Source organism: Neodiprion virginianus, chromosome 5 (genome assembly GCF_021901495.1).
Source record: "Neodiprion virginianus isolate iyNeoVirg1 chromosome 5, iyNeoVirg1.1, whole genome shotgun sequence".
Taxonomy (NCBI): Eukaryota; Metazoa; Arthropoda; class Insecta; order Hymenoptera; family Diprionidae; genus Neodiprion; species Neodiprion virginianus.
In genome coordinates, this window is record NC_060881.1 from 31729001 (window position 1) to 31745388 (window position 16388).

The following is a 16388-nucleotide window of genomic DNA, read 5'->3' on the forward strand; positions in this document are numbered from 1 at the left end:
TGCGTACGTAAAGAGGGAGGAGAAAAAAAAAAAAAAAGGAAGAGACACTCCGGAATTGTATACAGAATTTCGATCCGGAAACGTAAACTTGAAAAGAATATGAGAAGAGACAGAGAGAGAGAGAGAGAGAGAGAGAGATAGAGAGAGAGAGAGAGAGAGAGAGAGAGAGATCCCGGGGAGCTAGAAAAGCTATGGAAAAAAAAAAACCAAAAGAAAAATAAATAAATAAATAAATTTGTTTCACGTTTGCTTTTACCTCGTGAATAAAGGTCGTTGTTCCGGTGCACAGTTTTTACGAGGAGGATACTTTTTCCACCCATGCACAACACCGTGCGTGTCTCGTGCAACGTGGATAACGTAGGTACAATATGTCTTGCATATACGGAGCATTCCACGTGTGATCAATCTGGCAAAACCGCGACTAATTTTTCGAAAATCGTACGTTTTTTAGACTGAAAATTTTGAAGAATATTCCTGTGTTAGTGCAAAAGGAAGAAGAAAAAAAAAAAAAAAACGAAAAGCGTAGGTTTCCACATTTATTTTAAAATGTTTAGTCATGTTGTAAATAGCTCTGAAATATAAATACCAAACTGTGATACAGTCCGAGTCTGTTGTTATTTTTTTCACGCTGAAAATTACTAGAAAAAAAAAAAACAGAAAGAAAAATCATTTATTCTAAATTGAAATATACGATCCAATAATGAAATTTCTGTACATTGTTTTACAACAGCACGGGAGTATTTTCAAAAATTTTGAGATCAAAGAAATGTATAGTTTTTGAGGAATCTAATAAGCCGAGCTTTTTCTTCGGTTGCTTTTTTTTTGCTAAGTTTTGGAGACCTCCACATGATTTTCGCTTATTAGAACTTCAAAATTCACTTGAAACAAAAATTCTTTTGTGTTTAAATGTTTTTCGTCCGATCTCTACAGCTGTTCAAATAACACTTAAGATCAATTGTAATTTGCCAACATCTGAACGTTTTCGAATGAAAATCTGCAAAAATTCCCTCTAGTTGTAACTTGAATACCTTGAAAATAGTTAGACTAAGGTCTGTTGAACGAGTTAGACTTATCCGCGAATGGAACGTCTTCTCTGTGTAACGAGCCTTTTGCATGATCTTTACATTTGTAGGAGTAACTGAACTTACGATCAATTGAAATCTGCGAACATTTGAACGTTTTCGAATAAAAATCTGCAAAAATTCACAAACCCTGTAGTTGTGACTTGACTACCGAATAGTTAGACCAAGGTCCGTTGGACAAGTTAGACTTATCCGCGAATAGAACGTCTTCTCTGTGTAACGAGCCTTTTGCACGATCTTTACATTTGTAGGAGTAACAGAACTTACGATCAATTGAAATCTGCGAACATTTGAACGTTTTCGAATAAAAATCTGCAAGAATTCACAAACCCTCTAGTTGTGACTTGAATACCGAATAGTTAGACCAAGGTCTGTTGGACAAGTTAGACTTATCCGCGAATAGAGCGTCCTCTCTATGTAACAAACTTTCTATGATCGACGTCGATCGGCTTTAGATCATTAAAAAAACGCTCGAGAAAGAAATGCAAAACTTGTGCATGAATCAATTCTTTTTCCAATTCTATTCTTTTGTCTCTACCAACTCCTGTGAGAAATTCATTCATTCCAGACTGGTGTAAAACCGATTAAATAATCCCACACTCTTATCACCCAGGTACTTTCTAAAAGAACTGAATTTTGGCTAGGTCGATTACACGCGGAATGTCCTATACATGGATAAAATCATGCTCGATTTACCCCGAGGTTGATGCGAACACGTTTTGCAACCTGCATCACGTGGCGAAGCGAACACACGTGGTAGAGCCGCGACTGCTTCGCGATATAGGAAAACACTTATTTTCATCTATCCAAGGGAGGATGGGAAAAGCTCGGAAGGTGAGGAGGATGGGGGCAGCACGTTACGCAAGAGGAAAAGCGATACTTGTTCTCAGCGGTGAAAATTACCGCCACCTTTGCGCTTTCTTTACGTCTTTTCACTAAAAATTTTACCTCAATGTTATATTATTTTATTCGCATAGCTTTTTTTTATTTTTTTTTTTTTATTTTTTTGCTTCTACTCGTGACCATTTTCTATCTTCTATTAAAATATTACAAGTATCGAGCAGCAGGTAATTAGTGCGAAAAACGTAATATCAGAACGATAAATTTACTCTGGCATAGAAATTTAGCTCATTATACAGATCTATAATTTTTCGGTGATGTAGCGGATTTTCATTAAACAGTGTAATCAACATTGAACGGCATTAAATCAACTATTCGTCAATACATTCAGACTGATTACATTATTAATATTCTCCTCTCGTAACTACAGAATTTGATTTTTATTTCATGGTTTCAGTGACTCAAATTATTTCATAAAATTGTAACTTATCGTTTGTTCGATGCCGTAAAGATGAGGTTGATCTAAGAATGGCGATAGGATTAAAACAATGCAAAATTCTAAACACACTTGAATCTCTCTCTACGCAAAGTTCAACTTTATTGACTAAAATTATTGTACAATCTAATGCAGTGATATCGACTGTCAGAACAAGAAAAAGGAATGTAAAATTGTTGGATATTAAAAATTTTCGTCGTTATTATACAGTATCGTTTGTTCTTTCTAAAGATAAGCTTGACTGATCACGAATTTTTTAAATAAATAATCAGATTCATTGCAATTTGCTCGTTAACAATTTTCATTTTTTTTTCCATTTCACCGCAAATTAACGAAGGTGTGAAGAGAAAGAGGAAGATTTATCTGAACAGATCAAAAGGTGGAAAATCATGTTTTTTTTTTTTTATGATTTATTTTATTCTCTTCGTCAGGATCGTGCGAAAAAATTTATCCGCGTGCTTATCTATAATCTTGTTCTTTTTTCGCTGTAGCGTGAACGGGATAGAAAGTGATCGAAAAATTCATTTTTATTCCAGCCTCGGAGCTTCGAACGCTTGAAGCAATTTTGGGACGACGCGATGCTTTTAACGATGTCGAAAGTTGGCTTGATCGTAAACGAAAGTTTCTTTTTTTCTTAGTGTTGAGCTCAATGTGTTTTTTTTTCTCTCTCTCTCTCTTTCTCTCTCTTTTTATCTTTCATTTTGTTTTGTTTTTGCCTCAGTTTCAGATCGACTCTGGACCGGTATAAGTTTTATATCCAGGCAAGACGGAGTTTCCGAAGGAAAAGACAGGGAGAAAGGAAGAAAGGTGAGGATCGAGGGGGGGAACTTAATCTTAAACTACGTGTGATAAAGGATAAAGCGGGTCGTTTCGGTTTGGAATAAAAGTCATTGGTTCTTCTTTTTTTTTTTTTTTTTTAGCTTCCAAACTCTTTGTTCCCTTAAATACGATTTCTTTCTTTTCTTATTTCATCATATCATATAACCGAGTCGATAAATTTCTACAGAGAATTTATAAAATTTAACGCAATATATTTATTTTTTAGAAAAGTATTATACGCGTTGTTACTCGATGTTATATTTACTATCGGTTTTCTTTTTTCTTTTTCCCACGAACGTGAAAGATACGACGATAAGGTATAAGCGACGATTAATCAGTCTTTTCAAAATATAGGATGAACGTGTTTTCTTCGGCCCTCGGCAGATATAATTGGGGGGATATTTTTCATCGAAAATACGTGCCCAGAGATGGAGGGAAAGTAACGGAAGAGAGATATGAGGGTTTTACGACAAACATCCCCTAGTTAGGGTGAAGAGAATTCGAGGTAATCGTTTTCGGTCAGGATTATGTGGTCAATTTACGTCCTTGCGAATCGATCGATTTTATTAAATAGCACGAAGGAAACTCGTTTTGTAATTATACCAAATTTTAACATTTTGCCCAATTGCTTCAAGTGATAATTTACATACATATATATGCTGTGTAAAATGTATGGTTAAACAACCGTATTTTATTTCCATTGACTTCGGAAAGTAAATTTTATTCGAACGGAATAAAAATCACCCAGCGTTAAATAAACTTTCATCCGACCACAAACGAAGATTTCGAAAAGCAATGAAAGATCAATAATTATTATTTATCAGTACTGAAATAAATTATTTCAACTCAGGGATAAAAATTTCAGCAGCCGCGAAGCCTCGTTAACATTACGAGTGTGGATTTGGGATGAGAAAGTTGTCAAGAAAAGAAGGATAGATCAAATTACGTTCGAGTAAACGAAAATATATAGGAGACTGTTTGCCCAGAAATTTATATTTTTATTCATTTTATTACCAGACAGTCGTCCGTAGAGTCGTTGTAAAATATTCTTTAATATAATATGAATAAGCACCGAAGGTCTTTTTCGAAATACGTAAACACAAGATTCTAGAATTGTAATCGAAAGGTCAGATAACGATGCGGCGTTTCAAATGAATTTGGATTTGTTGAAAATCTAGTAGATTTGTTCAATTTTCATAATGAAAAAAAAAACTCTCGCTATTTTTTCGGTAGTAAATTCAACGCTGTTATTTACCGATCGTAATTAATATCTGTGCAACGCTGTAAAATTAAACAATTAACGATATCAACGTGATAAAAAAAAAAAGAAAAAAACTCTTTTCCGAACAAAACGAGCCATCGTAGAACGAAATCAAACGAATCTACAGTATTTTTTAAGAATCTTTAAATAATTTCCAACAAAATAAGGGTATCCGAGTTGTTTTTTTTTTTTTTTTTTAATTTTTTTTTTTTTATCAAAGACATCGTCGATCGATAATAATTTGATAAGTACCAAACGTACGATCGTCTGGCGATAAAATTGTTAAGAATCTACAATTTTCACACCCCAATCTTCTCAACGGAATGAACGTCGAGAAACTCGTACGATTCCGAATGAAGATAAATCGCATTAGAAGTAGAATCGAATCTGTAACAAGCGAAGTGGCACATAACGTGACTGAAAAAGCCATCACCCTCGGTGTGTAAAAAGTGTCCGTCAAATGAAATTTGCCGTTCGGCGATGATAGCCACTCCGGGCACACAGTCTACATGTCTCTTTATTTATCTCCTCTCCCCTAAATCGTGCTCTTGACATTCATCCGTGATTAATGACATCGGGGGTCGGGGACCAGAGTATCTGTGAGGGTAGGTGGCGAGAGGAGAGAGAAAGAGAGAGAGAAAGAGAGAGAGAGAGAGAGAGAGAGAGAGAGAGAGAGAGAGAGAGAGAGAGAGGTAAGAACGAAACTCGGGTTCCGATCCCGGGTAGTTATTAGTTGATTACGACCCCTGAACAATCTACCCATTAATATATCATCCAGAGAGCCAGACGCGATGATAGCTGCGGCTCCTCAAAATCTTCCAAACCTCTCGCCAAAATCTGTCGGTCGGATTCCGTCGACGAGACTGTTCGATCGTCTTTGGCATGCCGTTATCCATTAGAATAATCAAGAGATACCTCTGCGCGAAATGAAATACTTGCTGTTTTCATACCGCGTACATCTCACCGCAGGAATGTATTGAAATTTTGGAAAACACTGCTCATAACTATTCGTTATTCAAAATTACCTCAGACTATTGATCAACAAATAATTATACCTCAGTTATCGAATGATTCTAGGAATCGGTTGGTCGCTGTTTACGTTTTGTCGATTTACACGGAAATTTTTTAAACAATTTTTAAGAGCGAATTTTCGATGGCGATTGTTGATGGAAACATTGTATTTTCTTTTTTTTTTATATCGATACGCGACTATTTTAAACTTACCGTCGTTTTTTGTTTTTTTTTTTTGTTATTTTCATCAGAGGATAAAGATATTTTTTTTTAACTCGAAATGAGAATTATTTTTTGACAGAGTGACTCGATGTTATTCAAGTTTCGAGTCAAGAATTGATTAGGAATCAGTTATTAGTGTCTACGACTCCTAAAACACAAGCCTTCGAAACACGAACGTAACGTATCCTGTTGCAATTTTTTTTCCACCGAGTCATTGACTGGGAACATGATTTTTTTTTTTTATCTAAATTCTAAAATTCTTCAACTGAATTTGAGATATACTTGAATGAAAAGAAGAAAAAAAAAATATGTTTTTCCGAATGGTCAGAGACTGACAGAATTGTTATCAGAGAATCAATGAGCTTGAAACCTTGAGATTTATCAACGTCTACGTAACAAGGGAGAGAGAGAGAGAGAGAGAGAAAGAGAGAGAGACAGAAAAAAAAGTATGTACAACCCGAAACTTTCGTTAGTTCGAAAACTGTATGGCCTTTTTGTTCGGAGGTAGGGTGTTATTCCTAGGCTCATTTTTCGGAGTGGTTTTCCCAAGAGGTTTCGAAAAATGTCTGCTTTCGAAGGCTGGGCGATGGCTGTTCGACAAGAAAAGTGTAACGCCCCGGCTATGCAGAGGAGATGGGATTTATTGGCCGTGAGTTTGGAGAGGAAAGGGCGGGCAGGGAGGTCGGGTTGGGTTGGGTTGGTCTGGAGTCCCTCTCGGTTATACCGGCAGAAAGCATCCCGTAGGATACTCCGGTTAAATTGAGACATATATCTCTGCCCAAGGGTACTCGTTGGTTCTTGGCTGACACTTACACGTACGAATTAATTACCTCGGCCCTGCCCCTTGGCCCATGGAGGCTTTTAAAAGGTGGGTAAGAGAAGCGGGATTCCACGAACCGGTGTCAACAAAACATCGCGGAGGAGGTGACGGGACATTGGTGAATTTTTCATGTCTTTTGCATCGGAAACGTCGGTTAAATTAATTCCGAGGCTAAGCCGCCAATTTTCCGTGAGGTAAATCCCCCCCGGGGATGATGAGAAATTGAAACATTTTCGGGGCTCGAGAAGTTAGACGATACCGTTTTTAATCACGAATTAATTCTGCTAACGGGGAGACGCCGAATTAAACGTTTAATAAAAATTCAACGAATTATATTCTCCTCACAGTCGATCGAATTCTAATTGTGGCACAACGGAGCTGCGGTACCGTAAATTTCACTTCCGGATGCCAGAGTGGCTGGATTAAGGGTTGCACGGGTATATTGAACCTGGTTAATACGAGACATCTGGACATCCTCACGTTCCCATCAAAACCTCGAGCTCAGCTTGTAGTCGGCACGCAGCTTATCCCATAACGTAAAATACGTGAGCACCGTACAAAACCCCATCAACGTCGTGGCGCTGCTGCTGCTGCTGCTGCTACCGCCTGTGCACCTACCTCACTCCTTTTACTAGCGTTCAAATATTTATCATCTAACTATTCGAGGCTAGCTATTTCAACCATCATCAATTTTCATCGATTCAACTGAGGAATAACTTTGTCCAAAAATGGTTAGGTGAATACATCGTCTAAGTATTTGCAACTGCCTATCTATTGATCTATCTATCTATTGCTCTAAATGTCAGTAATCTCAAAACAGAAGAACCTTTTCCCACGATCATCAATTTTCATCGATTCAACTGAGGAATAACTTTGTCCAAAAATGGTTAGGTGAATACATCGTCTAAGTATTTGCAACTGTCTATCTATTGATCGATCTGTCTATAGCTCTAAATGTCAGTAATTTCAAAACAGAAGAACCTTTTCCCACGGTCATCAATTTTCATCGATTCAACTGAGGAATAACTTTGTCCAAAATGCTAAGGTGAATATATCGTCTAAGTATTTGCTACTGTCTATCTATTGATCTATCTATCTATAGCTCTAAATGTCAGTAATTTCAAACAGAAGAACCTTGTCCCACGATCATCAATTTTCATCGATTCAACTGAGGAATAACTTTGTCGAAAAATGGTTAGGTGAATATATCGTCCAAGTATTTGCAACTGTCTATCTATGGACGTATCTGTCTATCTCTTGTTCTGAATTGTCAGTAATTTCGAAACAGAAGAACACTTTTTTCCACGATCATGAATTTTCGTTGATTCAGCTGAGGAATAACTTTTTATAAAATTGTTTGATCAATACATCATCCAAGTATTTGCGTCCGTCTGTCTATCGATCTATCAATCTGTCTGTTCATCTCTCTATTGTTCTAAATGTTAGTGATTTCAAGACACGCGAAAATTATTTTCAAGCACCTCACGTCGAAGTATCTACATAACGTCCAGCCATTTATTTCCGTCTACCTATTTGACAATTCAATCCGGCTGTCGCATTAATTGGCATTTCATTCAAAAGTTTTATTTCATTCAATTATTTCTTTCAGCACGTGTTTCTTTATGATCTAATTTCGATTACGTCTATCTATCGACGTTTCTTTGAACGAAACTTACATTAAAAGCGGTGAAACTCGATAGAGAAACAAGATAAATGAAATTAAAACTATAATCGGAGGGAATGATAAAACCGAATCAAAGAAGTGAAAATAAACTTCGTCGAAGCTTCATTTTATAATGCATAATATCAGGCTCATGATATTCCGTCTCGGTTTGAATTTAATATAAAAATACAAGAACTAAGTGAGTAAAGTTTTTCAACAAAATTTCATCTCTAGCTGTGAGACATTATGATGTTATCGAGGGGTTTATCACTCATGTAATAGTTGGGACAGCTGCAAATGTAATGTCCATGCAATGGTATGTAATCTCAGTACAATACCATGAAATATTCGTGTAATATCATGCAATAGTAGTGTAACGCCGTGTAATACTGTGCGATAGTTATGTAATACCCTGTAATAGTCATGCAATATCATGCAAATACCATGTAATAGTCGTGTAATATTATGTAATGGTGGTTGCAATAGTCATGAAATACCATGAAATACCTGTGTAATACAGCATGTAATAGTCATGTAATACCTGCGCGCGCAGTACCAAGCGCATGCGCTTTACAGTGTTTACCGGATTCGTGACATAACCTTGAAATTCGTATTGGCAACTGTTTGTATAACCTATGGACCGTTATTTCTCGACTTGATTGTGTGAGTCTGCCGGCTACAACACGTGAATGACGGAAAGGTACGTACTTAATTTAATCTGTCGCTTAGATCTGGCAAATATTCAATTATTTCTTGCTGACCTGTACAAAAGTTACAGGCAATTGAATTTCAGCGGTTTTTGTTATATAAATATAAGTAAATATACCTTAGCATGGGTGACGTGATATTGTTGTAATTTCCGATCCGTTGTATTGCTTCTAAGTTTGCGTCAATCCAAGAGAAAAGAAAGAATATGACCTAATTTTTTTACCACCTACCAATTTATGAAATGAAAAATAAAAGAAAAATCCTAACTGTCGCATAGTGCAGGACAGAATCATCTACAAGTGCTCAAAAATTGTGACACACTATCAATTATTTCAATTAAATTCCAAATAGATTCAATAATTATGCGTTTTTCAATTGACTTCATGAAAACATACGATTTCGTTGAAAGTTCTAAGAAATCAGATCTCTATCAGTTTGTCCTGGTTCCTTACTCATTGTTCATTCCAGAAGTGTCACAAATTGTACTATATTTTGGAATCAATCACTCTAGTTGACATTCACAATGTCAGCAGGTAACTGTGATGTTTGATCTAAAACTAGCTTGGAGTTAGGCATGGAGGAATCAGCGAGCAAGGCAGAAAAGGAGAGTATGGCGAAGACCATCGCTGGAAATGTTAAAGAACAAAAGTTTTGGGTCGTAATTAGGAAGGAACTTGGAGTTGATCCACCGTTGTACCTGAAGCATCTCCTCACCTGTCTGGGTTTCGATTCAGCGGCCGCTCTGAAAAACCTTTCAAGCGAAGCCTTTCTAGAAATGGAGAAATTTGCCCAAACTGACATGCTGGGATTGTTAGGCGAAGATGGTTACACAAAATCAGACTTCTTCGGTATCTACAGTAATACACCTGAACAATTCCGCATACTACGAGGACATAGGTTTTGCCTCTTCGAAATTCAGAAGTATATTATAGAAAAGGGGTTGAACCATTTTGCTACGGCCGAACAGGATATTAATGAAAAATTAACTAACATCAAAGCAAAAAAAGAAACCAAGGAAACGCTAAAAGCTGTATCGGGAAAAAAATCAGATCCACAGTCACGAAAATCACAGGACTTATTGAGTGAAGAAGATCAATTATACATGCTCATTAAAAATTGGTTTTCTAAGCAACCAGATGGTGAAGAAACCTTCAAAGATTATTTAGAAAGCCCTAAAAATCGGTATATAGAGGTATCTGTCAAAGAAGACGTTGACGAAGAAATTACCTATTCGGGGAAAATATCGTGTTGCCTGTGTAAAACTAAAATTACCGCGCATAAAGCCGAATACGGGAAATCAGTACCGAGGAAAACTCGTTGGGTATGTCAAAATTTTATGAAGCACGTAAAGGAAAAACATTTGACTTTGAACCCTGTGGAAAATTCGAAGGAAAATTTATTTCCTCGCAAGCATAACAATAGCAATAAAATTGATACAAAATCGGGTCAGGCGGAAAAAAATACAGCAAATGTTCTCAAAAACGTCGTCGCTAACACTACAGCTTTTACTTCTAGTTGTAAAAAGGTTCAACCCGAGGTTCAACCACTTATTACGGATGTATTCGATAAAGGCACCAATGACAATGATAACTGGAATACAAATGCTAGTTTGAGCGACAGTATCGCAAACAAGAACCAGAAGCTCGGCCAAAATTTACCAAGAATTATCGAAGACGTGAAATTAGTCACACCCGTTGAAATAAGAAGGGATATTATTAAAATTGAAAAAAGCAGGGGAAAAAGGCATATTACTAGAGAAATTGAGAGTGATGACGAAACGGAAGCGAAACCTACTAAACGGTCGAAAAATCGAATTGAAAGCGATGAAGAACTCGAAGTATCTGCACGTGACAAGCCAAATGATGAATCGGATGTTAGATCACAAGCTGTGATAGTTGAAAGTACAAATGATGAGTTACAGGGGGAATTCAACCTCGGAATAATGTAAAAGGGGTTCTTTGTTCCGAGAAAATTCTATCAACCCCATTGACTAGTAATACCAAAAATACTAAGACTATAGATACAAAAAGTTCCGACTGTGAAAAAAAAATTAAAAAAGATCTAAGAACTAGAAGTGACAAATCCTACCGACAAAGAGTGAAGAGTATTACTACAGAGAGAACGATTCCATATTATTTTCCAACATTGAACGAAATGGAATTGCTGTTGAAATATAATGCAGAATTAAAGGATTGCGTGAAAAATTTATTAGCACAATCGGCATCGAAAAAATTAACGAAGTCTTGTCCAACAGTCAATGAAAACAGTAAAAGTAACTTGTTAGTACGAAAATTGATGAGAATTTCTGACAAACAAAGTCAGGCCGAATCTTGCGGGAACAGATACGATTGCACAGTGAAAAAGTTTGCATCGTATATTTTCATGATTGGTGGAAGATTGTCGTACGAAACGTTATGCGCGAACTTGCCTCTACCATCCCCCTCATCTGTCAGTCGGTATTTGTTAGAAAACGGACCAGACATCATTGAAGGGCAGCTTCGATTGCAGGAATTGAAAAATTACTTAATCAAGGCCGACCTGCCTCTAGTCATATGGGTAAGCGAAGATGCGACGCGTATTACTGGCACCGTGCAATATGACCCAAAAACTAACCAATTAATTGGGTTGGTATTACCAACAGATAAAAATGGAATGCCTAAGTGCAAATCTTTCATGGCAACGTCACCAAAAGTAATGGAAGAAACGATGCAAAATATTCCAATTGCTTCTTTGGCGTACACAATTATGGCACAGCCTTTACAAAAAAATGCGGCGTCATTTTGTCTGTGCATATTTGGAACCGACAATAAATTCACAGCCGAACACGTGCTTAACAGATTCCAATTTATTTACGAACAATGTCAGCAATTCGGAATAAGAGTATTAGGATTTTCTTCGGATGGTGATCCAAGATTGTTAAAAGCGATGAGGATTGAAAGCCAAATAGGTATTTCGAATCTTGATTTACTCTTTGGTAAAGAAAATTGGACATGGTTCAACAGTGAATTTTGCAGTGAGTACTTTGTTTGCCAGGATACTGTACACATTGGTACAAAGCTAAGAAATCGCTTCATCAAAAACTCAATTGTTCTGCCGATGGGAAACAATATAGCGACTGTTAGTCACCTGAAACTATTGATACAGTCACAATCTAAAGACAAACACCAGATAACTTATTCTGACTTGGACCCAAAGGATAAAATGAATTTCCCTTCTGTTCAAAAAATATGTCAAGAAAATGTCAGAAAATTACTCAATGATACAGTACCTGGCAGCGAAGGAACATGTCAGTATTTGAAAATACTACATAACACCGTAGTTTCATACATCGATTCTGAATTAACGCCGTTGGAAAGAATATTTAGCATCTGGTATTCTGTGTTTTGTTTAAGGATGTGGCGTGCATGGATTTCGGCAAATGACAGTTACACTTTGGGCAAAAATTTTATAACTTCCAACTGTTACACATGCATTGAAATAAATGCTCATACGCTTATTGACGTCATCATACGCCTGAGAGATTCGGACCAACCAGAACTCTTCCTGCCATCTTTATATAGTAGTCAACCATGTGAAAGCTTTTTCCGACAAGTCCGTTCAATGTCATCCACGTACTCGACTATTGTCAACTGCAGCATGATGGACATCATTCATCGTCTCAATAGAATTCAAGTACAAAATGAAATCATCATCGAAGAGTCAGAAAATATTATATTTCCAAGATTTAGGGAGAGAAAAAGTGTAATCAATGTCAACACATATCCACTACCTTCTAATCAAGAAATACAGAAAACCGTTGAAGACGCGAAATGTCGAGCTATTGAAGATCTCGGGAACCTTGGTATATTTTTCAACAATATCTTATGTACACTGCCTTTTTCTGCAAAGTCTATTCAACTAGACTCAGACGACGAATCTGACAGCGAAGAAATCAGCGAGGAAACGGAGAGCGCAAATGAAGACACTATATCTGCAGAACTTGAACATGATATGATTACGTTGCAGTCTGTAACAGGAACTTTGGAACTCAAAAATTACTCCACCCAAACAGTTCAACTAAATGAAACGAGTCCATTTGCAGTCGTGCGTGATTCGTCGCAAGCCGAATACGTCGTTAGAAAATCGTCCATTTGTTGGCTGCTTAATAAAACCAAGCACCGTTTAAGTAGCGACAGACTTCAGAGAGTACGAGAAATCGAACTGCCGCATTTGTCCAAGAAGGTACTTATTAGCTTGATATTAACTCTTCCTAAATAAGTAATGAATATCTTTCCTTATGACCCAGACTCATTAAAATACTGCGGAAAATGTCCTACCTACACCTAGAAAAAAAATATAATGCAGCATTATTCTATGGTAAATGTATAACCCCAACGAATAGAGTTGTATAATTTATGCGGCAATTGGTTGAGATTCTAAATTTTTAGGAGGTTGAAGTTCGTAACGTTAACGAGACGATACAATTTGAAGAAAATCGCCATTTTGCAACTTTAGAATTTTTTAGAAATGCAGTAATCAATAAATAGTGGCTTGAATCAAGCAAAGTCAACCCACATCAGAACTACAGCCTCTGTAAAGCAATTACGAAGTTGAAAAACATAGTTTTTTTTCAAATAATGTGTCGTTACGTTAACGTTACGAACTTCAACCTCATAAATTTTTTAGATTCCATCATTGGCACATCCTGTCGTTGTGATGACTACAAAAAGTGTTAATTTTCAACTTCTTGGTTCTCCGTATAATGTTATTGTTTTTCTAGGAATCAGCTACTAGATCAAATACTGTCGAAGAGAATCCGGAAATAAGTATAGGGACATGGATGCTTTTTAGAGAAGACACTGAGGCAGAAACGAAATACAGAGTAGGCCTTGTTCTTGGATTCGTCTATCTAACTGGAAAAACAGACCCACAAAGAGAATACTCCAGATTAAGCGCTGACGTCAATAATGAAAGTATTGGCGTACTATGTACCTGGTATAGATTAATAAGTTCTAGTCTCCGTCCGGCACCAGTGGGGTCACATGATTACAAATGCATTTCTGGATATATGCGAACTTTACCAACACCACAGATAGTTGATGGGCATATTTTTTATTCGGATTTAGTTTTGAAACTAATCCTCGAGATTATTCCTACAACTTCACTCCAAGGTAATACTGCTGTGAAAAAATTTCATTTGAAATCATTGCACGTCTGGTTACAACGTTTTGAATTTTCAGGTAAAGATGCAAATATCGGAAATTTTGTGCTGATCGAATTTCTCACCAAAAAAACCAAAAAATACTACATCGGCGTTGTTAAAAGTATCCAATCAAGAGACAGAGATTGCGAGGAAGATTATGAAGTCAAATTCATGCGAAAAGTGACGAATTCGTCGAGCTCCATATTCGTTTTTCCAGATGTGGACGATACAAGTTATGTAACAGGAGATCAAATAAAGCTAATTCTGAGCAACCCGAAAATTGACCGAAGACGTCATCATGTATTCAGTGATTCTGATTTGTTAGAGTACGCTGTGATTTAAAAGTTAATTGAAGATCGTCTCAATTGCTAAAAAATATATATAATTATGTATCGTTAACCTCTCCAGAGTACTATTAGCATAAATATACAGAGAATATTATTATAATATATAAATTATGGTTGCGTTGAATTATTCTTTACTATATTTAAAGGTTGATTTGCAAATTTTATTATGAAATTTAGAGGGTAAAAGAGGTTATAAAAAAATAGTTGCAATAAACTATTTAATGTAATTCAAGCAAGACTTCAGGGATGCAATTAATGACAGTGAGACAAAAACCATTGTTAATAGGTATACTGAGAAATACTCATCTTACAGTAATATAATGTGTATCTATATAAATATATAATAGTCATGTAATAGTCTTGTAATAGTTGTATAATTAGTATGCAATAGTCATGCAATGGTCATGTAATTCATGTAATACTATGTGTAATACATATGCAATACGTATGTAATACTTGTGCACTATCTGTGGAATACGTGCAATACTTATGGGATACTTATGCAATACATGCAATACTATTGTAATCCCTATGCCATACATGTAATACCAGTGTAATAACTATGTAATATGTGAAATACATATGCAATGGTGTCATACTTGGGACAGTCATTATGAGAGTGGTAAGCCCCTCGGATGTTATATGAAAAGGGCGCGGCACCTCAGCCGGAGAGAAATAGGAACAACAGGATCCTTCCGTGAAACTTCTTATTTATGCTTTTCTTTTATTTTTATCACTCCCTGCCGTCCCGACTAGATTATCACCTCTAAACTCCCCCGTCGTGTGCCCAGTTTTCTCTCCAGATGAATTCTTACATGCGGTTTATCTTGTTAACCAACGGAGTCCTCCCGAAACTTTACCTCTCAAGCTTTTCGCCGTTGTCCGCATTCGTTCGTTCATTCAAATTCAACTTCCGACTCATCCGAAACGGGAAAAATTAAATTTTCCAACGATATTGTACGTCGGTAAAATTGTATCAACTTTTTTCTTCAAAATTTTTTTCAACTAGACATATACTTCATCTTCACATTTATTCTCGCGTTGTTTCTCCTTCTTCCTTTTTCACGTCAGGCACGAGTTGCTTTCGGGCTTCTCTCTCCATGCAGTTATCGAATTTCAAATCTGCGAGCAATTCGTGGCCGATAGTCGAGCGGCTGGTAACCAGTGATTAGTGATTGGTAATTAGCAATTAGGAACTGGTGAATGTGTGACCGGAAACGGAGGATTCGCGGGTCGATTATTATTGTTTGAGGCTCCGAGTGGAACTGTTCGTCCTGTTAGCCCATCCACGCGAATACTCGACGGAAATGCGCGTGTAATGTACACTCGATAAACAGGCGTAGTAGGAAAAGTAAATAATTAACCCTTCGAAAGCTAATATGCTTTGCAGCTATGACACGCGTGTAAACAAATTCCACGTCAAATTTTCCCGATCGATCAGCTCAAGTGTGTCATTTGCACCTGCTGGGTAAAGAAAATTCGAAGGGTTCGTCAATCGCGTAAAACAGTGCGAAGCGATAAAAAATCGCACAAGTTTCGTTTGAAAAAACTTGGTAATTTGAAGTTTAACGAATTACAGGATCGATCGACTATCCGCGTGATCGATAGATTTATGGGATTAAGATTGTGATCGTTACGTTACTTTTTTCAATGAAAAACTGTGACGGTATCGTTTCGTGATTGGATAAAGCCGAGGATTAGGCAAAGTGAAATATTGATTATTTTGTTAAATGAAGAGGAAGTAGAATAGAGGGTGGGAGGAGGAGAGAAGACCGAAGCCTGGAGCTAGTCTGTGCCATGAATAATTAATTGAATCATGTTTCATGAGGGCAATTAAGCTGTTCATTAAGTAATTCATTTATGAGTTTGGAATTAATTACATTTTAATAACCTTCAGAAAACCAGGTTGAGAAACTTTCCTTTCTCAGGTTGGAAAA

General features: G+C 36.8%; 2 protein-coding genes across 5 annotated transcripts in view; one reads left to right on the forward strand and one right to left on the reverse strand.

Moving 5' to 3' along the window:
• The window catches only part of LOC124304671 (uncharacterized), a 210947-nt gene that overhangs the window by 24265 nt on the left and 170294 nt on the right, over positions 1-16388 (reverse strand). The gene's annotated exons all lie outside the window — the stretch shown is intronic.
• LOC124304669 (uncharacterized) lies at positions 8456-15062 on the forward strand. Of its 4 annotated transcripts, none has more exons than XM_046763183.1 (4): positions 8456-8914; positions 9484-13143; positions 13682-14072; positions 14142-15062. In XM_046763183.1, exons 2-4 carry the CDS (start codon positions 11077-11079, stop codon positions 14444-14446), a joined length of 2763 nt encoding a protein of 920 aa, XP_046619139.1. In that variant the 5' UTR covers positions 8456-8914; positions 9484-11076; the 3' UTR covers positions 14447-15062. The 4 variants fall into 4 exon arrangements, with proteins under 4 accessions (XP_046619139.1, XP_046619140.1, XP_046619138.1 ...); XM_046763184.1 differs by having other exon boundaries at positions 12315-13143; XM_046763185.1 differs by lacking the exon at positions 8456-8914 and having other exon boundaries at positions 11746-11869; positions 12315-13143.